Source organism: Mauremys mutica, chromosome 13, assembly GCF_020497125.1.
Source record: "Mauremys mutica isolate MM-2020 ecotype Southern chromosome 13, ASM2049712v1, whole genome shotgun sequence".
In the NCBI taxonomy this organism is placed as follows: domain Eukaryota; kingdom Metazoa; phylum Chordata; order Testudines; family Geoemydidae; genus Mauremys; species Mauremys mutica.
In genome coordinates, this window is record NC_059084.1 from 19,011,459 (window position 1) to 19,027,793 (window position 16,335).

Below are 16,335 nucleotides of genomic sequence, written 5' to 3' on the forward strand. Positions count from 1 at the left end.
AAAATATTGTAGCCTCTTTATATAAGGAAAGGACACAGGCTTTCTTCCCTCAGGGAAAAAAACAGTGTTTCCTCCCTCCAAATAAAAGATCATAAAATCATATTTACAGTCCAAACCATAAATGAGTTTGTATTATAAGGAAGTAGCTGACTGTTGCTTATTAAGCACCTGTGCTTGTTTCATTGTAACTGGAGCCTGTGTTCAGTTTTAGCCAGCATCTGTGACTCACATGCTATCAATAATAATCCTTGAAGTTTCTATAAAGCCTGTCAGCACAGGTGTCTGTAATTCTCTGGACGAGTCATTGTTCAATGGGAGACCACGCCTAAATGTTGCGGAAATTGGCAATGGTGGCTCAGGATGGGAGGCTCTTCAATCTGAGCCTACACCTACTGTTTGAGCTAGGGGTGTGATTCCCCTCTTGTGTGGATATACTTGTGCTAGTTCTCACTGAAGTAGTGTGCTAAAAGTAGCACCCTAGCTGCAGTAGCACAGGCAAGCCATCCAGAGGACATACCCACGGGGTCCAGGCAGGTTGTACTCAGGGCAGCTAGCTAGTGCCGCTGCTCACTGCTGCCCATGCTACCATGGCTACAGTTCTATTTGTAGTGCATGAGCTCATGAGAGCGTGCCAATGCAAGATAGGAATCACACCCCAAGCTCCAAGTCTGGCTGAAACAATGCCCCTAGCAGGGTAATAAGAAGCACTGTGCTACTGAAGGTACCACATTTTGAGATGAGCCATGAAAATGACATTCCTGAATACATAAGGTCATGAAAGACCCTATGCCATTGTCCAGTAAAACTAAAGGCTTGTTAATCCAGAGACCTGGCCAAATTCTAGCTCAGATGATCGCAGTCTGCTGACCTATATTCCCCCTGAAACTTCATGCAGGTCCAAGTCTTCTGTCCTAACAATGAACCTAGAACCACACTTCCTCACTCCCTCTCTTGAACTGCTGTGTAGCTGTGCTGCATGTTGTTAAACAGCTACCATGCTCCACCTCACAGGTAGCTACATTACAGGAGTGCATTAAACGATCTCTACAAACAGGCTGTCCCTTTCCCACCTTGGTGGAGGCCACTCATGAGGCATGAGTAGTTAAGCACTTGAACTTCCGCACATGAAGAGAGTCAATAGAAAAGGACAAGCTAACTATGTCTCTTGGATTCTACATCTCGCCAGCAAAGGCTAGATAGGCTTCCCTGGAGCTTGCAGTAATCCTTTAAGGAATAGTTTTGTGGCTCTGAGGCATCCTTTGCCTTTGACTGAATGACTGAGGTGCAGCTCCCAGCTTCAGTGCACTTTAAGGTTAGTTCTTTTAGGAGAGGGCCAATGTCTCTCAGGGCCTGCAGTGGTGCTGTAACCCCAGTTCCCAGTTTCGCACTCCAGATGCCTGTTGATATTTTTTAACCCAGAGTTCATAACCCAAAGATGTGGTGTGGCCTGTTTAGATATCCATGCCTGCACTGGAAGGTGTCATAGCTGAATCACAGTGGTTCTGTAAGGAGCTCCCCAGCCTCAGCAGCCCTCCTAAAAAGTGATCTGACTAAAAATGTTTCCTCCACCCCAGGTCACAATGTGACTGGCCCCTTTAAGAGAGAGCAGACATCTGTGCACCTGTGACTGATTACCTACAGCCCCACTGGGCTTAAGGTAAGGCACTTGTGCCTTATAAAGTAGAGAGTAGAAACTATTCAGGCTGCAGTGGATGGTGGTTTCTCTCTCAGGCTTCAGGTGATTAGCTTGTCCTAACTCAGAGACTTTAAGTTTGAGAGTTCTGCACAGGGTCCTGAAGTGAGGCCCTTATGAACGGATTATTGTAATTACTCCTTTCCTGAAACTTCATTAAAAGTCAAATGCTATTCTGTGAATATATGTTGGCTCGCTTCTCCTGGCCCAGATCTGTTAAAGCTGAATTTTATTTTCACCACAACAGAGGGAAATTAAGGTAGGTCACACCTGCTGTGCCACACTAGGCCACAGTGGGGCATGTGGGGACAGACCATGCTTTTATAGACCATTTCTAGCATCTGATACCCTACAAGTCCCTGAAGATCAATTCCAGATCAGTTTCAAGCTAAAAATATCGTGTGTCTAGCAACTTTAATGCACAGCTGGAGGAAACACCCTTGCAAAATATAACTACAAAATAGGGTAAGAAGCATTCATCCCTGGGACAATGGGATTTAACATTTCAAATTCCCTTAAGTGGCTGAATCAGAGACACTAGAGATGGGAAAGACCTATTAGTTTTCCTGGACATCACCCAGAAAAGGGTTGTAATTGATGACATACTTACTAGTGTTTTGTCCAATGAGTTTAAAAGACCCCAAGCATGAGGGCTTCCACTGCTTTCCTTAGAGACTATCCCATACCCTGATACCTCTCCATCTAGATTTTCCTGATAGTGAGCTAACCTTTTTCTAATGCCATCCCCTTTTTCCTAGGGGAACCCCCCCTGGATTTTCATATATACCCACTAATAATTCCTTTCTCTTCTTAGGGTTCACACCCTTCAGATGCTGCCAGACTGTTAATATGTTAACATCTCTCAAGCACCCTGAGCAATTTTGTTGCTCTTCACTCAACTCACTCCAATTTGTGTCAATACCCTTCTGGAAATAAGGTGCCCAAGACTGAACAAAATATTCCAGGCACAGCCTCATCTGACCCATATAGAGAGTGATAATCATCTCTCTGCTCCAGGACACCTGAGAGGTGTAGCCTCAAAATTCCACTGGCCTTTTTTGTAGCCATTTCACATTGCAAATGCATTTGATTTGTTGTCAGCTGTGTCCACTAAATGATTGTAAACTTCAGGGACTTTGTTTTCATACCTGCTTGCAGAGTGCACAGCGCTGAGAGGGTGCTATATGCATAATAAATCAAATAATAAAACAATGCATCTCTCGGCTAGGTCTCTTTCAGCATTTCCGCTTCTTAGGTTTCTCCCTGTCACTGAGCTGCCTAAATTATTTTTCCTTGGCTTTTTCAGGTGTGTTCCCTAGCTGAATCTCCTTGTTTAAGTGTGATTTGCTTTAACACAAAAGTTATTGCCCCCAGCTCAAGGTAAGTCTGTTCTGAATCTTATTATGATAGATAAAGATGAATTAATTACTGGACTGGAAGTTGGTGGTTACCTAGGGACCAGTGATCATGACCTGACTACATTCAATATTGGAAAACAACAGGACAGTCGTAACTAGTAATATCTTTAAAAGGGCTAATTTCCCAAATTTGAGAAAAACTGAGCAAAATTGATTGGGAAGACAAATTTAGACAGAAAAATGTGAATAAAAATTGAGAATTCTTTAAGAATAGTTTATTATATGGCTAAAAAGCCATCATTCTACTAGCAAAAAAAGAGAACAGCTTTGGCTAAAAGCCCATCCTGATTCAGCAGTGAAATGAAGGCAGCAATTAAAAATAAATATTTAATATACATATAATAAATGGAAGAAGGACTAGATTGCAATCCGTATATATTAGAATTTATTAAGTGTAGAAAATTGATGAGAGAAGCTAAAGACACCCCCCAAAAAACCTATAGCTGACAGGGCTAAGGATAAGAAGTTTTTTCGAATATAATAGGAACAAAAGAAATTCTAGCAATGGTATAGGCTAGATGAATACTGTAAAATTATTAATAATGATACAGAAAAGGCAGAAGTGTTCAATAAATAGTTATTTTCTGTACATGGAAAAAGTAGGAAGTACTCATATCACCGGAGAATGACAAAGTGCTGTCCAGTCCACTAATAACTGAGAAAGATGTTAGACATCTGCATGGAGTGATGAACATTTTTAAATCAGCAGTCCAAGATAACTTGCACCCAAGATCCTAAAAGAGTTGGTTGAGGAGAGCTCTGGTCCATTGATGTTAATTTTTAATAAATCTTGGAATACTAGGAAAATTTCAGACAACCAGAAGAGTGCTAATGTTGGGCAATATTCAAAAAAGGGCAAGTGGGATGACACAGGTACCTATGTGCCAGTTTGACTGACATCAATGTAGGCAAACTAATGGAAAAGCTGATATGGGCTTCAACTTATAAAGAATTAAAGGATAGGAATATAATTAACACCAGTCAACACGGTATTATAGAAAATAGGTTTTGTCAATAAATCCAATTTCATTCTTTGATGAGATTATAAATTTGTTTGATAAGGATAACCATGTAGATATAATGTCCTTAGACTTTTATATGGTGTTTAACTCAGTACCACACAACTTTTTGATTTAAAAAAGGCACTATGCAATATCCATAAAGCACGCATTATATGTATTAGGAACTAGCTAACAAGCAGATCTCAAAAAATAGTTGTCAATAGGGAAATGATAGTTGAATATGGATGCTCTGACATGGATGGGTTTGTTGTACCAAGAAGCAGGGCACTGCTGGGACTAGTCATCCTGCCGGCAGCCCCAGTGAGGGCTGGGGACTGTGATCTCTGAAGGGGCTTGCACTGTGATATGCACAACCTGCTCTGGCAGGACCTGGAGCTGCTTCCCTAGCCTTAGGAGGCTGAAGGGAAGCAGGTATCAAGATGTGGAGTGCACAAGGACACACGCACCTGGAAGGTACCACACTGTGTGCGTGGTGAGGGGGGCACATCCTCCCCTCCCCTCAGAAGGTACCACATGTGTGGTAGCGAGACATGGCACATCTTGACCTCCTCCCAGTATATCAGTGGGGGCAGCCTCACCCTCCAGAAGACATAACCCTGTGTATGGGTGGAGGGTGATAGGCTCACCCCCCCCCCCCGAAAGGACCACGTGTTGGGGGCCCATCCGGCCACCCCAGAAGGCTCTACATAGGGTGACCAGATGTCCCAATTTTGTAGGGACAGTCCTGATTTTGGGGTCTTTTTCTTATATAGGCTCCTATTACCTCCACCCATCCCCTGTCCCGATTTTTCACACTTGCTGTCTGGTCACCCTAGCACTACAACACGTGGGGGGGGGCACATCCTCACCCCCCTGGAAGGTACCACAACGGCTGTGGGGGGTAACCACATCCGTGCGGGGGGGCACATCCTCACCCCCCTGGAAGGTACCACAACGGCTGTGGGGGGTAACCACATCCGTGCGGGGGGGCACATCCTCACCCCCCTGGAAGGTACCACAACGGCTGTGGGGGGTAACCACAGTCCGTGCGGGGGGGGGGGCACATCCTGACTCCCACAGAAAGGACCGCGGAGCGGAGGAATTAATGAGCCCCCCGCGCACCGGAGCGCAGGTATTCAGCGCGTGACCTCTCCCATCGCCTTTGCGTGACTTCCGGCGGGCTGTGGGCGGTGTGTTTCCGGGGTCACGGTGTCTAATCCCCCCGGAACGGTTCCTTCTGCCTGGAGCCGGCGCTCCGGTAATTTGCATGGGGAAGGCCCGGGCCCGGGGCGCGGCGCGGCGCGTGCCGGCGTGAGGAGCGAGACAGTGGGGGAGGGGTCGCCTCTCTCGCCGTGGGACCGAGCGCGTGGAGGGGGCCCGGGGCGCCCCCCCCCGCGGAGTGGAGCGCGCGGGGCGAGGGTTGGAGGCCCGGGAGTCTGTCAGTGGGGGAGGGGGGGTCTGTGACATTGATACAGGACCTGGGAGGCTGCCAGCCTGGCCCCTGTCGCAGTGGCCCGGGCCTGGCCCTGGCCCGTGTGTCTGCTGACGAGGGTGATGCTTGGCCCCGGCTGCTGGTATCCAGACTAGTGCCTAGCGTCCCCGGGGGGTGACGAGAGGAGACACGTCCCAGGAAATAACCCAAATGCCCATCCTTCTCCCTCGCACCAAGTCCCGAGGGTCTGCTATGGAAGATGAAAAGATCAATGTATTCAGTTGCATCAGGGAGCTGATCCTGTGCGATGTTTATAGAGATGATCCCTACTTAACGCTCTAGGGGAAGGCACAGCCCAGCACATCTCTCAGAAGGTCTCTGTGCAGGTGAATGTGAATCACAGTAGCCACAAAAGTAATCCTATTTTTTTTCTAGTGCCTGCCCCAAATCAAGCTCCAAGAAATAACCCAAATACAGTATTTCATCCTTTAGTCTCTTCCCCTCTCCCCACCCTTTATCCACTCACCATATGTCCCTAATCCCTGTTTGCCAGAAGCTGGGAGTGGGCGACAGGAGGTGGATCACTTGATGATTACCTGTTATGTTCATTCCCTCTAGGATGACCAGATGTCCTGATTTTATAGGGACAGTCCCCATTTTTGGGCTTTTTTCTTATATAGGCTCCTATTAAAGCCCCACCCTGTCCCGATTTTTCACATTTGTTGTCTGGTCACCCTAATTCCCTCTGGGGCACCTGGCATTGGCCACTGTCGGAAGACAGGATACTGGGCTAGATGGACCTTTGGTCTGACCCAGTATGGCCGCTCTTGTGTTTATGCAATAAAGGACATTTACAGTTTGAAGGTATCTGCTGTTTAATCTACTATATATTTGAGGAACTGTTGCAGTAAGAATTTGTTTCTGTATCTACTACACTTCTCCAGTCTGTGCACTGCAGTACTTTCCAGTATAATTAAGACATGTACTTCTGAACGCTACACATTTGACTGTAAAGTATCTAATTGCCTAAATGACATAAATGTCATAAATGCTAATTGGCAGTTACACACAACTTTGTAGGGGAACTCAATGAAAACTTCTTGCTGCAAGCCGATAGAAGAATTTCTTAGGGTAGTGATTGTGACTTGACTAATGCTTTACGCAGAGACTTAGAAAATTTCAGTCAGCTGTACTGATACAGATCTGTTGGTGTAAGAGACCCTAAAAATCCCAGTCAGGACAACTTATATCCAATTAAAAACTGAAAGTAAATGAAGTGCTAATACAAACTTATTTCACTTAGATTTACTGTTTGCAGTTTATTGGTGGCACAGCTCCATAACTGTCATCATCAACTGACTTATGTGCAAAAGCTTCTTCTAATATTATTTTATACTGTTTTGGGGCATAAAACAATGACATGGTCTAGTAATCTGATTCTAGGACAGGTAGACAGGAACTCCTGAACGCTAATTCTAGCTCTCATACCAATTCCGATTGTGCCTGTGATTGAGCCACTTAGCCTCTCTGTGCCATAATTTTCCCACCTGTTCATTAGGGATAATACATACTATGTAAATACTGATAGTATGGGGATTATTTGTTGTGTGTGTTGTTTTGGACAGACTTCCTGCTAACTAATGTCAGGAGACAGTGATTGTACCCGAACAAGCCCATCCGTGGGGTCTCCATCGGATAATGAGTTCCTGCCAGATCGGCCAAGGTATGTGTGCTCACTGTCTCCCGACCTTATTGCCAAGGCTCGTGAAGAGCTGCAGGAGAAACCTGAGTGGAGGCTTCGTGATGTGCAAGCCCTCCGAGACATGGTGTGTAAGGATTACCCTACTCTGGGCACGTGTCTGGACGATACTTTCTTGCTAAGGTTCCTTAGAGCCAGGAAATTTGATTATGACCGAGCGCTTCAACTTCTGGTGAACTATCACAGCTGCAGGAGGAGCTGGCCCGAGGTCTTCAATAACTTGAAACCATCTGCAATTAAGGCTGTCCTAGCATCTGGCTTTGTCACTGTGCTGCCTCACTTGGACACTGAGGGACGCCACATTGTCTGCATTCGTCCAGGTATTGTAATGCCTGAATTCCCAGGTTGGAACAAGATTCTTTGTGTGTTTGAGGTATCTCTGACTGTTTCTTGCTCCCTTGTGGACACTGGTGACTCTTCCAGATTACATGACATTGCTTCCTTTTGAAATCTGAAAAGTTACTTGTGAAAGGATTAATGTCTGTTGTTTTCCCAATTTAGATCACGTTTTTTCCCTGTTTTAGCAATAGCTGCAGTTGAGTAAAACCAAAAATACAAAGTGGGTTAATGTGGTTGCCTGATGATTTGAGAAAAATATGAATGTGCAGTCAGCCTGAGATAGCAATAGGTCTGCTGTCTTCTAGATGCAAGTTTATAATAAGCCTCTTCAACAACTAGATGGGGGGTTCAAGGTGTGGCAAAGAGCCTCTGACATCCCAAATCTGCTTTCAGTGCTGCCAGTTTTGCTGTAAACTGTTTTCATACTTTGCTTTCCTGTTTACCTGCTTTCTTTCTGAGATAAAATGATTTCTCTTCTTGTAATCTGTGCTGGGGAAAGTAGGGGTTTCTTAAAACCAGGGCCTTTGCTCCTTGAAGTATATATGGCATCTTGCTTGAGAAATGTTGCTGTGAACTAGGACTGTGAGTATTAAAGAATAACTTAGGAGTTCTGGAAAATAGATCATTTTGGGGCATATTTATATTTATTTACTTTCCAAATAACCATACATGTTTTGTAATCTTAGACAGATGGACACCAAGTAATTATCCAATTACTGAGAACATTCGTGCCATATACTTAACGTTAGAAAAACTCATTCAGTCTGAAGAGACCCAAGTGAATGGAATTGTAATCCTTGCAGACTACAAAGGAGTCAGCTTATCTAAGGCATCTCATTTTGGTCCTTTTGTAGCCAAAAAAGTGATTGGAATTCTTCAGGTAAGACCTTACTTGTGCACTGTAAACTGCTTCTATGTCTAGAGCTCTGCTCAGGCTAACAAAAATATTCATATGTTGGCTTTTACCTGAATGCTTTTAAAATGTGTTTCTGCCTTCTGCCAGCTCTTAACTGGTTGATGCTGGCTGCTCTGGGTCTGATTTTATATTCCCAGCCTCCCAAAATTACTGCTACTTTGGGAATTTGAAGTTTGAGTTATTGAGCCTGCTTGCTATCTGGTAGGGGGAGGATGCATGAAGTAAGACTAGAGAGAAGAGACCCCCCTTGCTGATCTTTGAGTGTTGATAATATGCTCTGCTGTACAAATGGTTTTTGCTAAAGAGCTTCCACTCTAGATGGGATATAGAACCATTCACACACTGAGCCTTGAGTGACTGCGCAAATTTCAAGTGGTGCTGCAGGAATTTGGCAGAGTTGGCTTTTGAAAGGCTTCCCTGAAAGGTGTGTTTTGAGGAAGGATTTCAAAGAGGAAAGAGGTTGAGAAGAGAGAGGCTGCTCCAAGCCTAAGGGGGCAGAATAAAAGGAAGTGCAGAGCAGACACTGGTTACCTTGTCTGAGTGGCAGGAGAGGATGATAATTGTAGTTGTAGCATTTTCTATAGTTTAGAGGGGAGAGTGGTAATGTACTGTGGGCAAGCTCCTATTGAATGACTTTTTCTTCTTCACATAAGCTTTAGTCTAGTCTGAGCTGTGCATGCTTTTTTGCTGGGTCTCTGCAGGGAGAATGGGGAGAGTTCCGTGGAGACAGGACTAGACACTTAATTACACACTGGCTAATACTTCTCACTGTTCTTACAGAAGTTCCACAATCTGAACATGATTGTTTTGCAAAGTTCTGTCTGAATCCACAATCAGGAAAGTTAAATAGAAAAAGCTGTCCAGTGTTTCTAAACTGCTGTAAAAATCTCCTCCTCCCCCAGGATGGTTTTCCCATTAGAATCAAAGCTGTCAATATTATAAACGAGCCTCGCATATTCAAAGGAATTTTTGCCATCATCAAGCCTTTTCTGAAGGAAAAGATAGCAAACCGGGTAAGTGATTGTGCCTTTTAATATTGGACCTAATGACAAGCTTTTTGCTGGACATGAAATGTAAAGAATATTGAAACAGATAATAGTTGGGAATGGCAGTGTCCTTTACTCGATGTGACTATATCATCCTTTGCTTCCTGGCTTTTGTCTGGCTCTGTCATAACTTCATCGCTTTGAATGTGCTGAGGGTTAGGGAGACTGGTCAGTAGGATTTCTCAGAAGAATGACAGAAGTGGTTGTCTTTCTTTGATAAATACAACTTGGCATTTTACCTGGTTAAATGCACATTTTTAGGACCTATATTGTGTATTCAGTATAGTAACTTTCCTCTGGAGTTGGGATTATTGGGCCAACAGCATCCTATGCATTAATGTTATGTTTGTTAGAGGAAGTCTTCTGAGTTGTCCTTTCTCTCACTCCTCTTTATTCTTCCCCTTCCTTTCTCAAAGGTCCTGTGTTGTTGTAACTTTCTCATCAGCTAAACAGGTTGGATGCCGTTCCCCCTGCAGTTGGTTGATTCTTCTCTTTCACATGCAGAAGAGGATGCCTCTCTCCACAAGGCTGAGTGCTGCCTTCTCTGCACTCCCAGTCCTTGTGAATGAGTTTAGACTCAAACTGAACTGGAAACCTGGTTATTGTGATTAAGATTTACTAGCTGGATCGCCTATAAGGCGAGACTTTCAAAAAGGTATCAAACTGGCTTCTACTCTTGCATGCACAATGTTGTGCACTGTCCTTTGCAAAAAGAAAATGATGTTGCTTGCAATTGTGCATGCAGAGCCAGTGGCCTCATCTTGAAATGTGCCCCTTAGAATTATTTAAAGAGCAAAATAGACTCTCCCTACTTGTCATGTGCTGGTCTCGCTGCAGTTTTAAAATGTTTAATTACAAGCTGAAAAAGTATGTGATACATTTTATTAAAGTATTTTGGGATTTTCTTCCTCAGTTTTTTCTTCATGGCTCTGATTTGAATTCTCTTCATCAAAACCTTCCACAAAGGATCCTTCCTGAAGAATACGGTGGCACGTCAGGAAAACTGGACATCGCTGCCTGGAATGAGTTGCTGCTCTCCTCAGAAGAGGATTTTCTGCATGACTTCTCTCAGCTGGTTCTCCCAGGTGACAGCTCACCATCTGAAGCTCTAGTGAGTGGGGATGCTGAGGAGAAGCAGAGTGAAGAGCCTCTGCGAGGCATGAAACCTCAACTCTACTACTGTTATTAACAAAGCAGTTAAAGGAAGCTTCCTTGCACAGTCAGTCTAGATGCCCTCTCCTGTTCTGAAAGGAATAAGAACACAGTGGGGTTATGAGCTCTTCCTTACTCCTAAACCTCCAGTTTGTGAGTAGACTGCTGAGGCTTTTTACACTGTGGAACCAAAGCAAGTTAAAGTGGGTGAGATGGGGGCAAGGCAGAGTTCTTTTTGGAATCTAGGCAGGACACACAATTCCCAAGCCACCTCAAGTATTATGGGTTGTTAATCCCAGTGTGAAAGATGCCATCTAGCAAATTCCTCTTAATAGTAGTGAGAGAAAAAATATCTCATTAGAGTGTCTCAGGGTAATAAAAGTAGCAGAAAAGACTTGCTAGTTTGGCAATCATCAGAAAATAGCATCATCACTGCACCCTGCAAAGCGAAGCTCTGTCAGTGGAGATTGTCAGAAATGTCCAATTCGCAGTCCTGGACCTAATACCTGGTCCTGTCTGTGTACTAGCATGTTCCAGGAGTATCAGAATGCCTACTGGAGCTTCTCCCTGATATTTTGCACACTCTGCGTGTGTGGAATTCCTAACAGATTTGCCCTTTGGATTTGAAAGGAAAAAGTTACCATAACTTTGTAAACATTGTGACTAGTTATTTCAAAGCATAGTGTAATCAGAGACAAATTCCACTTCCAAAAGATTGAGCCTTTCAGATCATGGATTGCATAGCTTTTTTTCCAGTAAGATGCATCTTTGAATATTGACAACAATATAGACCACCTGAGAAGGAGTGAGGTCATTCACTCATATTCAGCATGGCTCAGATAGAATCAGTTGCTCTTTCCTTCAGCTGGTCACTTTGATGCCCTGCCTTACTTTTCAACTTCCCCAAGTAACTTAAATAGAACCTATGTGGAAAGAGTGTGTAGCAGGTAGCATCTACAGATGGCAATATTAAGTAAGAGAAAGCACGGTAGTTCTTGAGCTACGTTACTTTGGATAGAATTTTTGAATCGGAGTCTTCATAAACCAAATGCAGACATATATTTTTAAGAATGTTCAGATTTGTTGTATTGCAGTTGTTCTGTGTTCATGTCTGTCCTGGTTTAAGTAACAGTGTTGCTATTTGTCATCCCAGCTTCTTTTGTAAAGTTTAGACTTTGGTCAGTTCCATAGGGCTTAATCTAAGCTTGTGTGTTCCAGTGCTTTAGATCCTTAGTTCTAATGTCAAATGAGGTTAACATGTCCTGCATCTTTGTAGGCTATTCCCCAAGTTCATTCTGTGTCATGATATTGAATTTTAAATGAACTCTGAGCACATTATCTTTGCACATGTCATGCACTATATAATAGTGCAAAGGTGAAACCTCATTACAGCCAGGAAAGCACACCCCGTTATTTAAAAGGGTATGTCAGTGGACAAGAACACTGATTATAATCACACCCCTCATCTTTATAGCACTTTTAAAACGGCTGGAATTCTTTTTGGCGGGTGGGGGGAAGGAGAGAGGTTGGGAGTGTAAATCTTTTTACTGAGTGCCAAGTGGGAAACAGGGACCGGTTATCTTACTGTAAATATGAAATGTATGGTCTCAAGGAGTTGGACCATCCTTTTCTCTGAGTGCCAAACTGTGCTTGTTTGACTGTCTCTTCCTAGATTACACCATAACATGACTTTGTTGCCAAAAAGAGTTTGGGAAGGAATAGATTAGGGAAGTCACAGCTCCCTGGCCTGGTAAAATGCTAGCTCTCTTATTTAAGCAATAGAAGAGTGGGACTGGGTTTTGAATGGAATAAAGTCTAAAGCTTTTTCCACTTAGCAGCTCATAGCTCCAATGAGGACAAGAAGTTCATATCCTGTCACTTGAACAGAAAGACTTTAGCAGACCACTTTTACTGTTGTGTAGGTTGCTGGAGAGCTGGCAGGAATCTATTGAGAGAAGATATAGCTTTCTTCTTTCCTTCCCCTTTTTAGGTGCGAAGGATAGTAGGAGACACTCTCCTGCCTTTAACATCAATGCATGACAGCCTATGCCCCTTTCTATACTAGTCTTAATTTTCATGGGGGAAAGTATTTTAGGTGAGAAATATCATTCCTGTCATTAACCAGGTCCGCCCCCAACTTTTGTGCAGACCTGGCAGAAATGCAGTGCTGGCTAGCGTCTCTTCATTTGAGCAAAACTTTCCTCTCAGATCTACTGTGCAGTGCTTAACCTTCATGTTGCTTGCCTTTACTGTGGAGATAAATCCAGCTCTTCTTCCACCTAGCAAAATAATCAGAATTTGGCATAGCTTTGCTTAAAACCATAATTGTTAACCCATCTAACTAAACTAACTGCTGAAAATGTGCTGGGGTGTCTTGGATGGTTTGAGTGATTGCTGACTACTAATTTCCCTGTCCCCTACCAAAAATTTAAAAAAAACCCTCCAGGATACAGCATTTGTCTTTGAACTGGTGGCATGGCAGGCTTTATTCTTCCTCTTTCATTGTTGGGTGCTTTCCTCTTTAAGTCTACATCTACACTGCATTTCTCCCTAGCACTAATATAAAAAGCAGCATAGCTGATGAAGTACTCATTAGGCGAGTAGAGGAAGGACACGCCTAAAGCTGGTGCATATGTATCCTACTTGCCCATATGGCAAGTAGGATACATATGCCGCCCCACTCACTGCTATTTTTAGCAGCGTAGAGTCCTGCTGCTGGAGTCTTTCCCTAAAGCAGTGAAAGGCTTTGGCACGGAGGAGCTACCAGAGCCTTTCGTTGGCTTGTGTAGCTACACACCAGTGTGGATGCAGCCTGGTTTTCACTGTGGCATGTAGCTACCTCTGCCCTGCATGCCCACCAGGGTGCAGTGTAGACATAGCCTAAGTGGAGCTTCTCTCAACCAGTTTGGTAACTACTGAAGAGGAAAAGCTCCATGTTAGAAAACTTAGCTTCCTCCTTAAAAAGGATTTGTGGGTAGGAAGTCTCCAGCAACCAGGGCAACACCTGATTTTTTTCAATGCTTTTGCACTGTGGCCTGCCTTAAAATATGATAACCAGACTAGATTTCATGTGTAGCCTCAAACCAAGGTCTTCCTTGGAAGACAAATTGACAGTGTGCTGTTTGCTTATCTTAGGGCTGGTCCACACTAAGAAGGGGGGGGGTCGAACTAGGGTATGCAAATTCAGCTACGTGAATAACGTAGCTGAATTCGAAGTACCCTAGTTCAACCTACTCACCCGTCCAGACGCGGTGGGGTCGAACTCTGTGGCTCCCCCGTCGACTCCACCACCGCCATTTGCAGTGGTGGAGTACCGGAGTCAACTGCGGTGCTTCTGGAGTTTGAACTATCGCATCTAGATCAGACGTGGTAGTTCGAACTCTGTGAAGTCGAACTAACCGCGTCGACGGGGAAGGTAAGTGTAAACCTACCCTTACTTGTAGATGGAGACTTAAGTTTTCCTCTCAGCAGAACTTTTGTTTTGGAGTTGTTAAAGACTCTTTGGAATCTAGCTTTTAAGTTCATTATAGCTCTATCATCAGTAATACAGCACAAGTAGACAAAGCCAGTATGTTATCCATTACTCTCAGCTATAACTTTTCTTAATTCCCTCATGGGGGCCAATGCTTTGCTCGTCTTCCTAGAAAAAGTGTAGACTCTCACAAGATGAACTACAGCTTAACATCTGGAAGCTGTTAATATGTTGGTACCTAAAGCACTAATTAAAAAAAAAAACACTTTGTAGAAAAGTTAAGCTGTCAAGCTCTTTAATGACTGGCAGCCCTTTTGTCTCAGCCGTGGGTAGCATATTTGACAACAGGCCCACAGTTCTAGTTACTCATCTTTAAAGTAGGAGGGAAGGAAGAGCAATGGAGTTAGCTCAAAAAGATCCCTTTCAATATTAGAATTAACAATCGGGCTGTTTCAACTAAACTTTTCTAAAAATCAGTTCCATGGGAAGCTAACTGAGTAAGGACCATGTCAGAAGTAAATTCTGGCTAGGCAGTAACTGAGAGGAAGGTGCTTTAAACTGCCTTGGGTGACCTGGACTGTCTCACAGGAAGTGTGACAGTTAATTGCATACTATAAATAAAATACTTGAATTTATACTAGGGCAAATAGGTGTTATATATACAGAAGTCTTTTTTCAGGGAATGAGGGTGTTTTGGCACAAGTTCTGTAATATACATGATTGTTCAAATGATTATTTTGCTTTTTGGTTTAAGTGGATCTAAAGTTGTTGGGTTTAATATACATCTGTTATTTTGATAAAATGTTTATTTTTATATTGCATTTTATAAAATGGAGTGGTCAAAGTATGTACTTTTATTATGCATGACTGGGTATTAAATAATTCTACCATGAAAGCATCTAGTTCATTAAGTGTACATGTACAATACCCTTTTCCAAGTTAGGAGTGATGCAGTGACATCTAACCTAAGATGCAACTTCAAGCTTATTTCCCTCTGGCAAATCAGACTCTTCTCCCCCCTCCCCGCCCGAGGCTGATAGCAGCTCACTCTGTTTAGTACAACTTAAATACAAATGCAAGACAACTTTACTACATGCCTATGCAGGCAAATTGGAAATCTTGATTCTTCAGATATATAGACACAAGGCCAATGCTTCAAGCAAGATGTGTACTATGATGGTTGAAGTTTGAATAATCAAACAAAGTATCAACTTGAATGTTAAAGTTGGCTTAGTTAGCTCAACTGAAATGCCATTTGGCCATTCTAAATGAACAGTGTCTGGGAATCTTCATAGGTGAGAGATGTGACCTGAATCTGCTGAGATGCAAGATGACATGTCTATTCCAACTAATTAACTAAGCATAGTTAAAGTACCCTTAATAGGAGATAAAAATATAACAGTAGTAGACAGTATTTAGTAACTGGAAAAAAAAACCTTAAGTAGGCTAGTGAGCATGCTGCACACCATGTACCATCCAGGATAGAATATGAAATGAACAGCTGTAGCCTAGTATCTACAGCTACATTAAATAAAAAGGAAGCCCTAATAGCAGTCAGATAACCTTTTAATTTATTGATAATTGTACTTTAGTAGTGGCTGTAGGATACAAGATAGTGATGAGACAAAGGCTACCCTAGCTTTTCCATCTTTCCACTCCTCTTCCTTATCAGCGCACACCCAGTTGTGTGTAGTGTCCTTTGTTACAACATACTTATTGACACCATGACCAGGCCAAATTACAAGAAAGTGGACATGCTGAGAAACTTAAACATACTCTTAGGCCTGAATTGTCACTTTAATATTGTATGTGCACCAGGATGCAGTAAAAAGCTAAAAATTTAAGATGCAAGCTTGAATACCTACCTCCTCGTGAAATAACTAGTGTTAGTAGTCTAATTGTAATAGTCTGCAGTAAAAAAAATAACCAAGTCCACTTTGCTATGTGTTTTGTAAGTGTGCTCATCACAGACTCGCCATCCAACATGTGATTCAGCATCAGAGGATTGGAATGAGGCAGTAATCACCATGTTTGATCAGAGCATAGATTAAGTCATATGACACACCACTTGAGCCATTAACTTCTAGGTACTACATATCCTACCACA

The 16,335-nt window shown here is 43.1% G+C and overlaps 1 protein-coding gene across 6 annotated transcripts; it reads left to right on the plus strand.

Moving 5' to 3' along the window:
• Window positions 1–1,190: 1,190 nt before the first annotated feature.
• Window positions 1,191–11,120, plus strand: TTPAL (alpha tocopherol transfer protein like). Of its 6 annotated transcripts, XM_044986304.1 has the most exons (7): window positions 1,721–1,952; window positions 3,000–3,073; window positions 7,170–7,267; window positions 7,427–7,623; window positions 8,329–8,522; window positions 9,461–9,571; window positions 10,518–11,120. In XM_044986304.1, the coding sequence occupies exons 3-7, from the start codon at window positions 7,185–7,187 to the stop codon at window positions 10,791–10,793; spliced, it is 861 nt and encodes a 286-aa protein (XP_044842239.1). In that variant the 5' UTR covers window positions 1,721–1,952; window positions 3,000–3,073; window positions 7,170–7,184; the 3' UTR covers window positions 10,794–11,120. The 6 variants fall into 6 exon arrangements, with proteins under 6 accessions (XP_044842238.1, XP_044842237.1, XP_044842239.1 ...); XM_044986303.1 differs by lacking the exon at window positions 1,721–1,952 and adding an exon at window positions 1,191–1,312 and having other exon boundaries at window positions 7,170–7,623; XM_044986302.1 differs by having other exon boundaries at window positions 1,715–1,738; window positions 7,170–7,623.
• The last annotated feature ends 5,215 nt before the right edge of the window (window positions 11,121–16,335 follow it).

Coding starts and splice junctions, on each gene's coding strand:
- TTPAL (XM_044986303.1), top strand. CDS start 7,185: ATGTCAGGAGACAGTGATTGTACCCGAACAAGCCCATCCGTGGGGTCT. Junction 8,523..9,460: donor AAGTGATTGGAATTCTTCAG/GTAAGACCTTAC, acceptor CTCCTCCCCCAG/GATGGTTTTCCCATTAGAAT. Junction 9,572..10,517: donor AGGAAAAGATAGCAAACCGG/GTAAGTGATTGT, acceptor TTTCTTCCTCAG/TTTTTTCTTCATGGCTCTGA.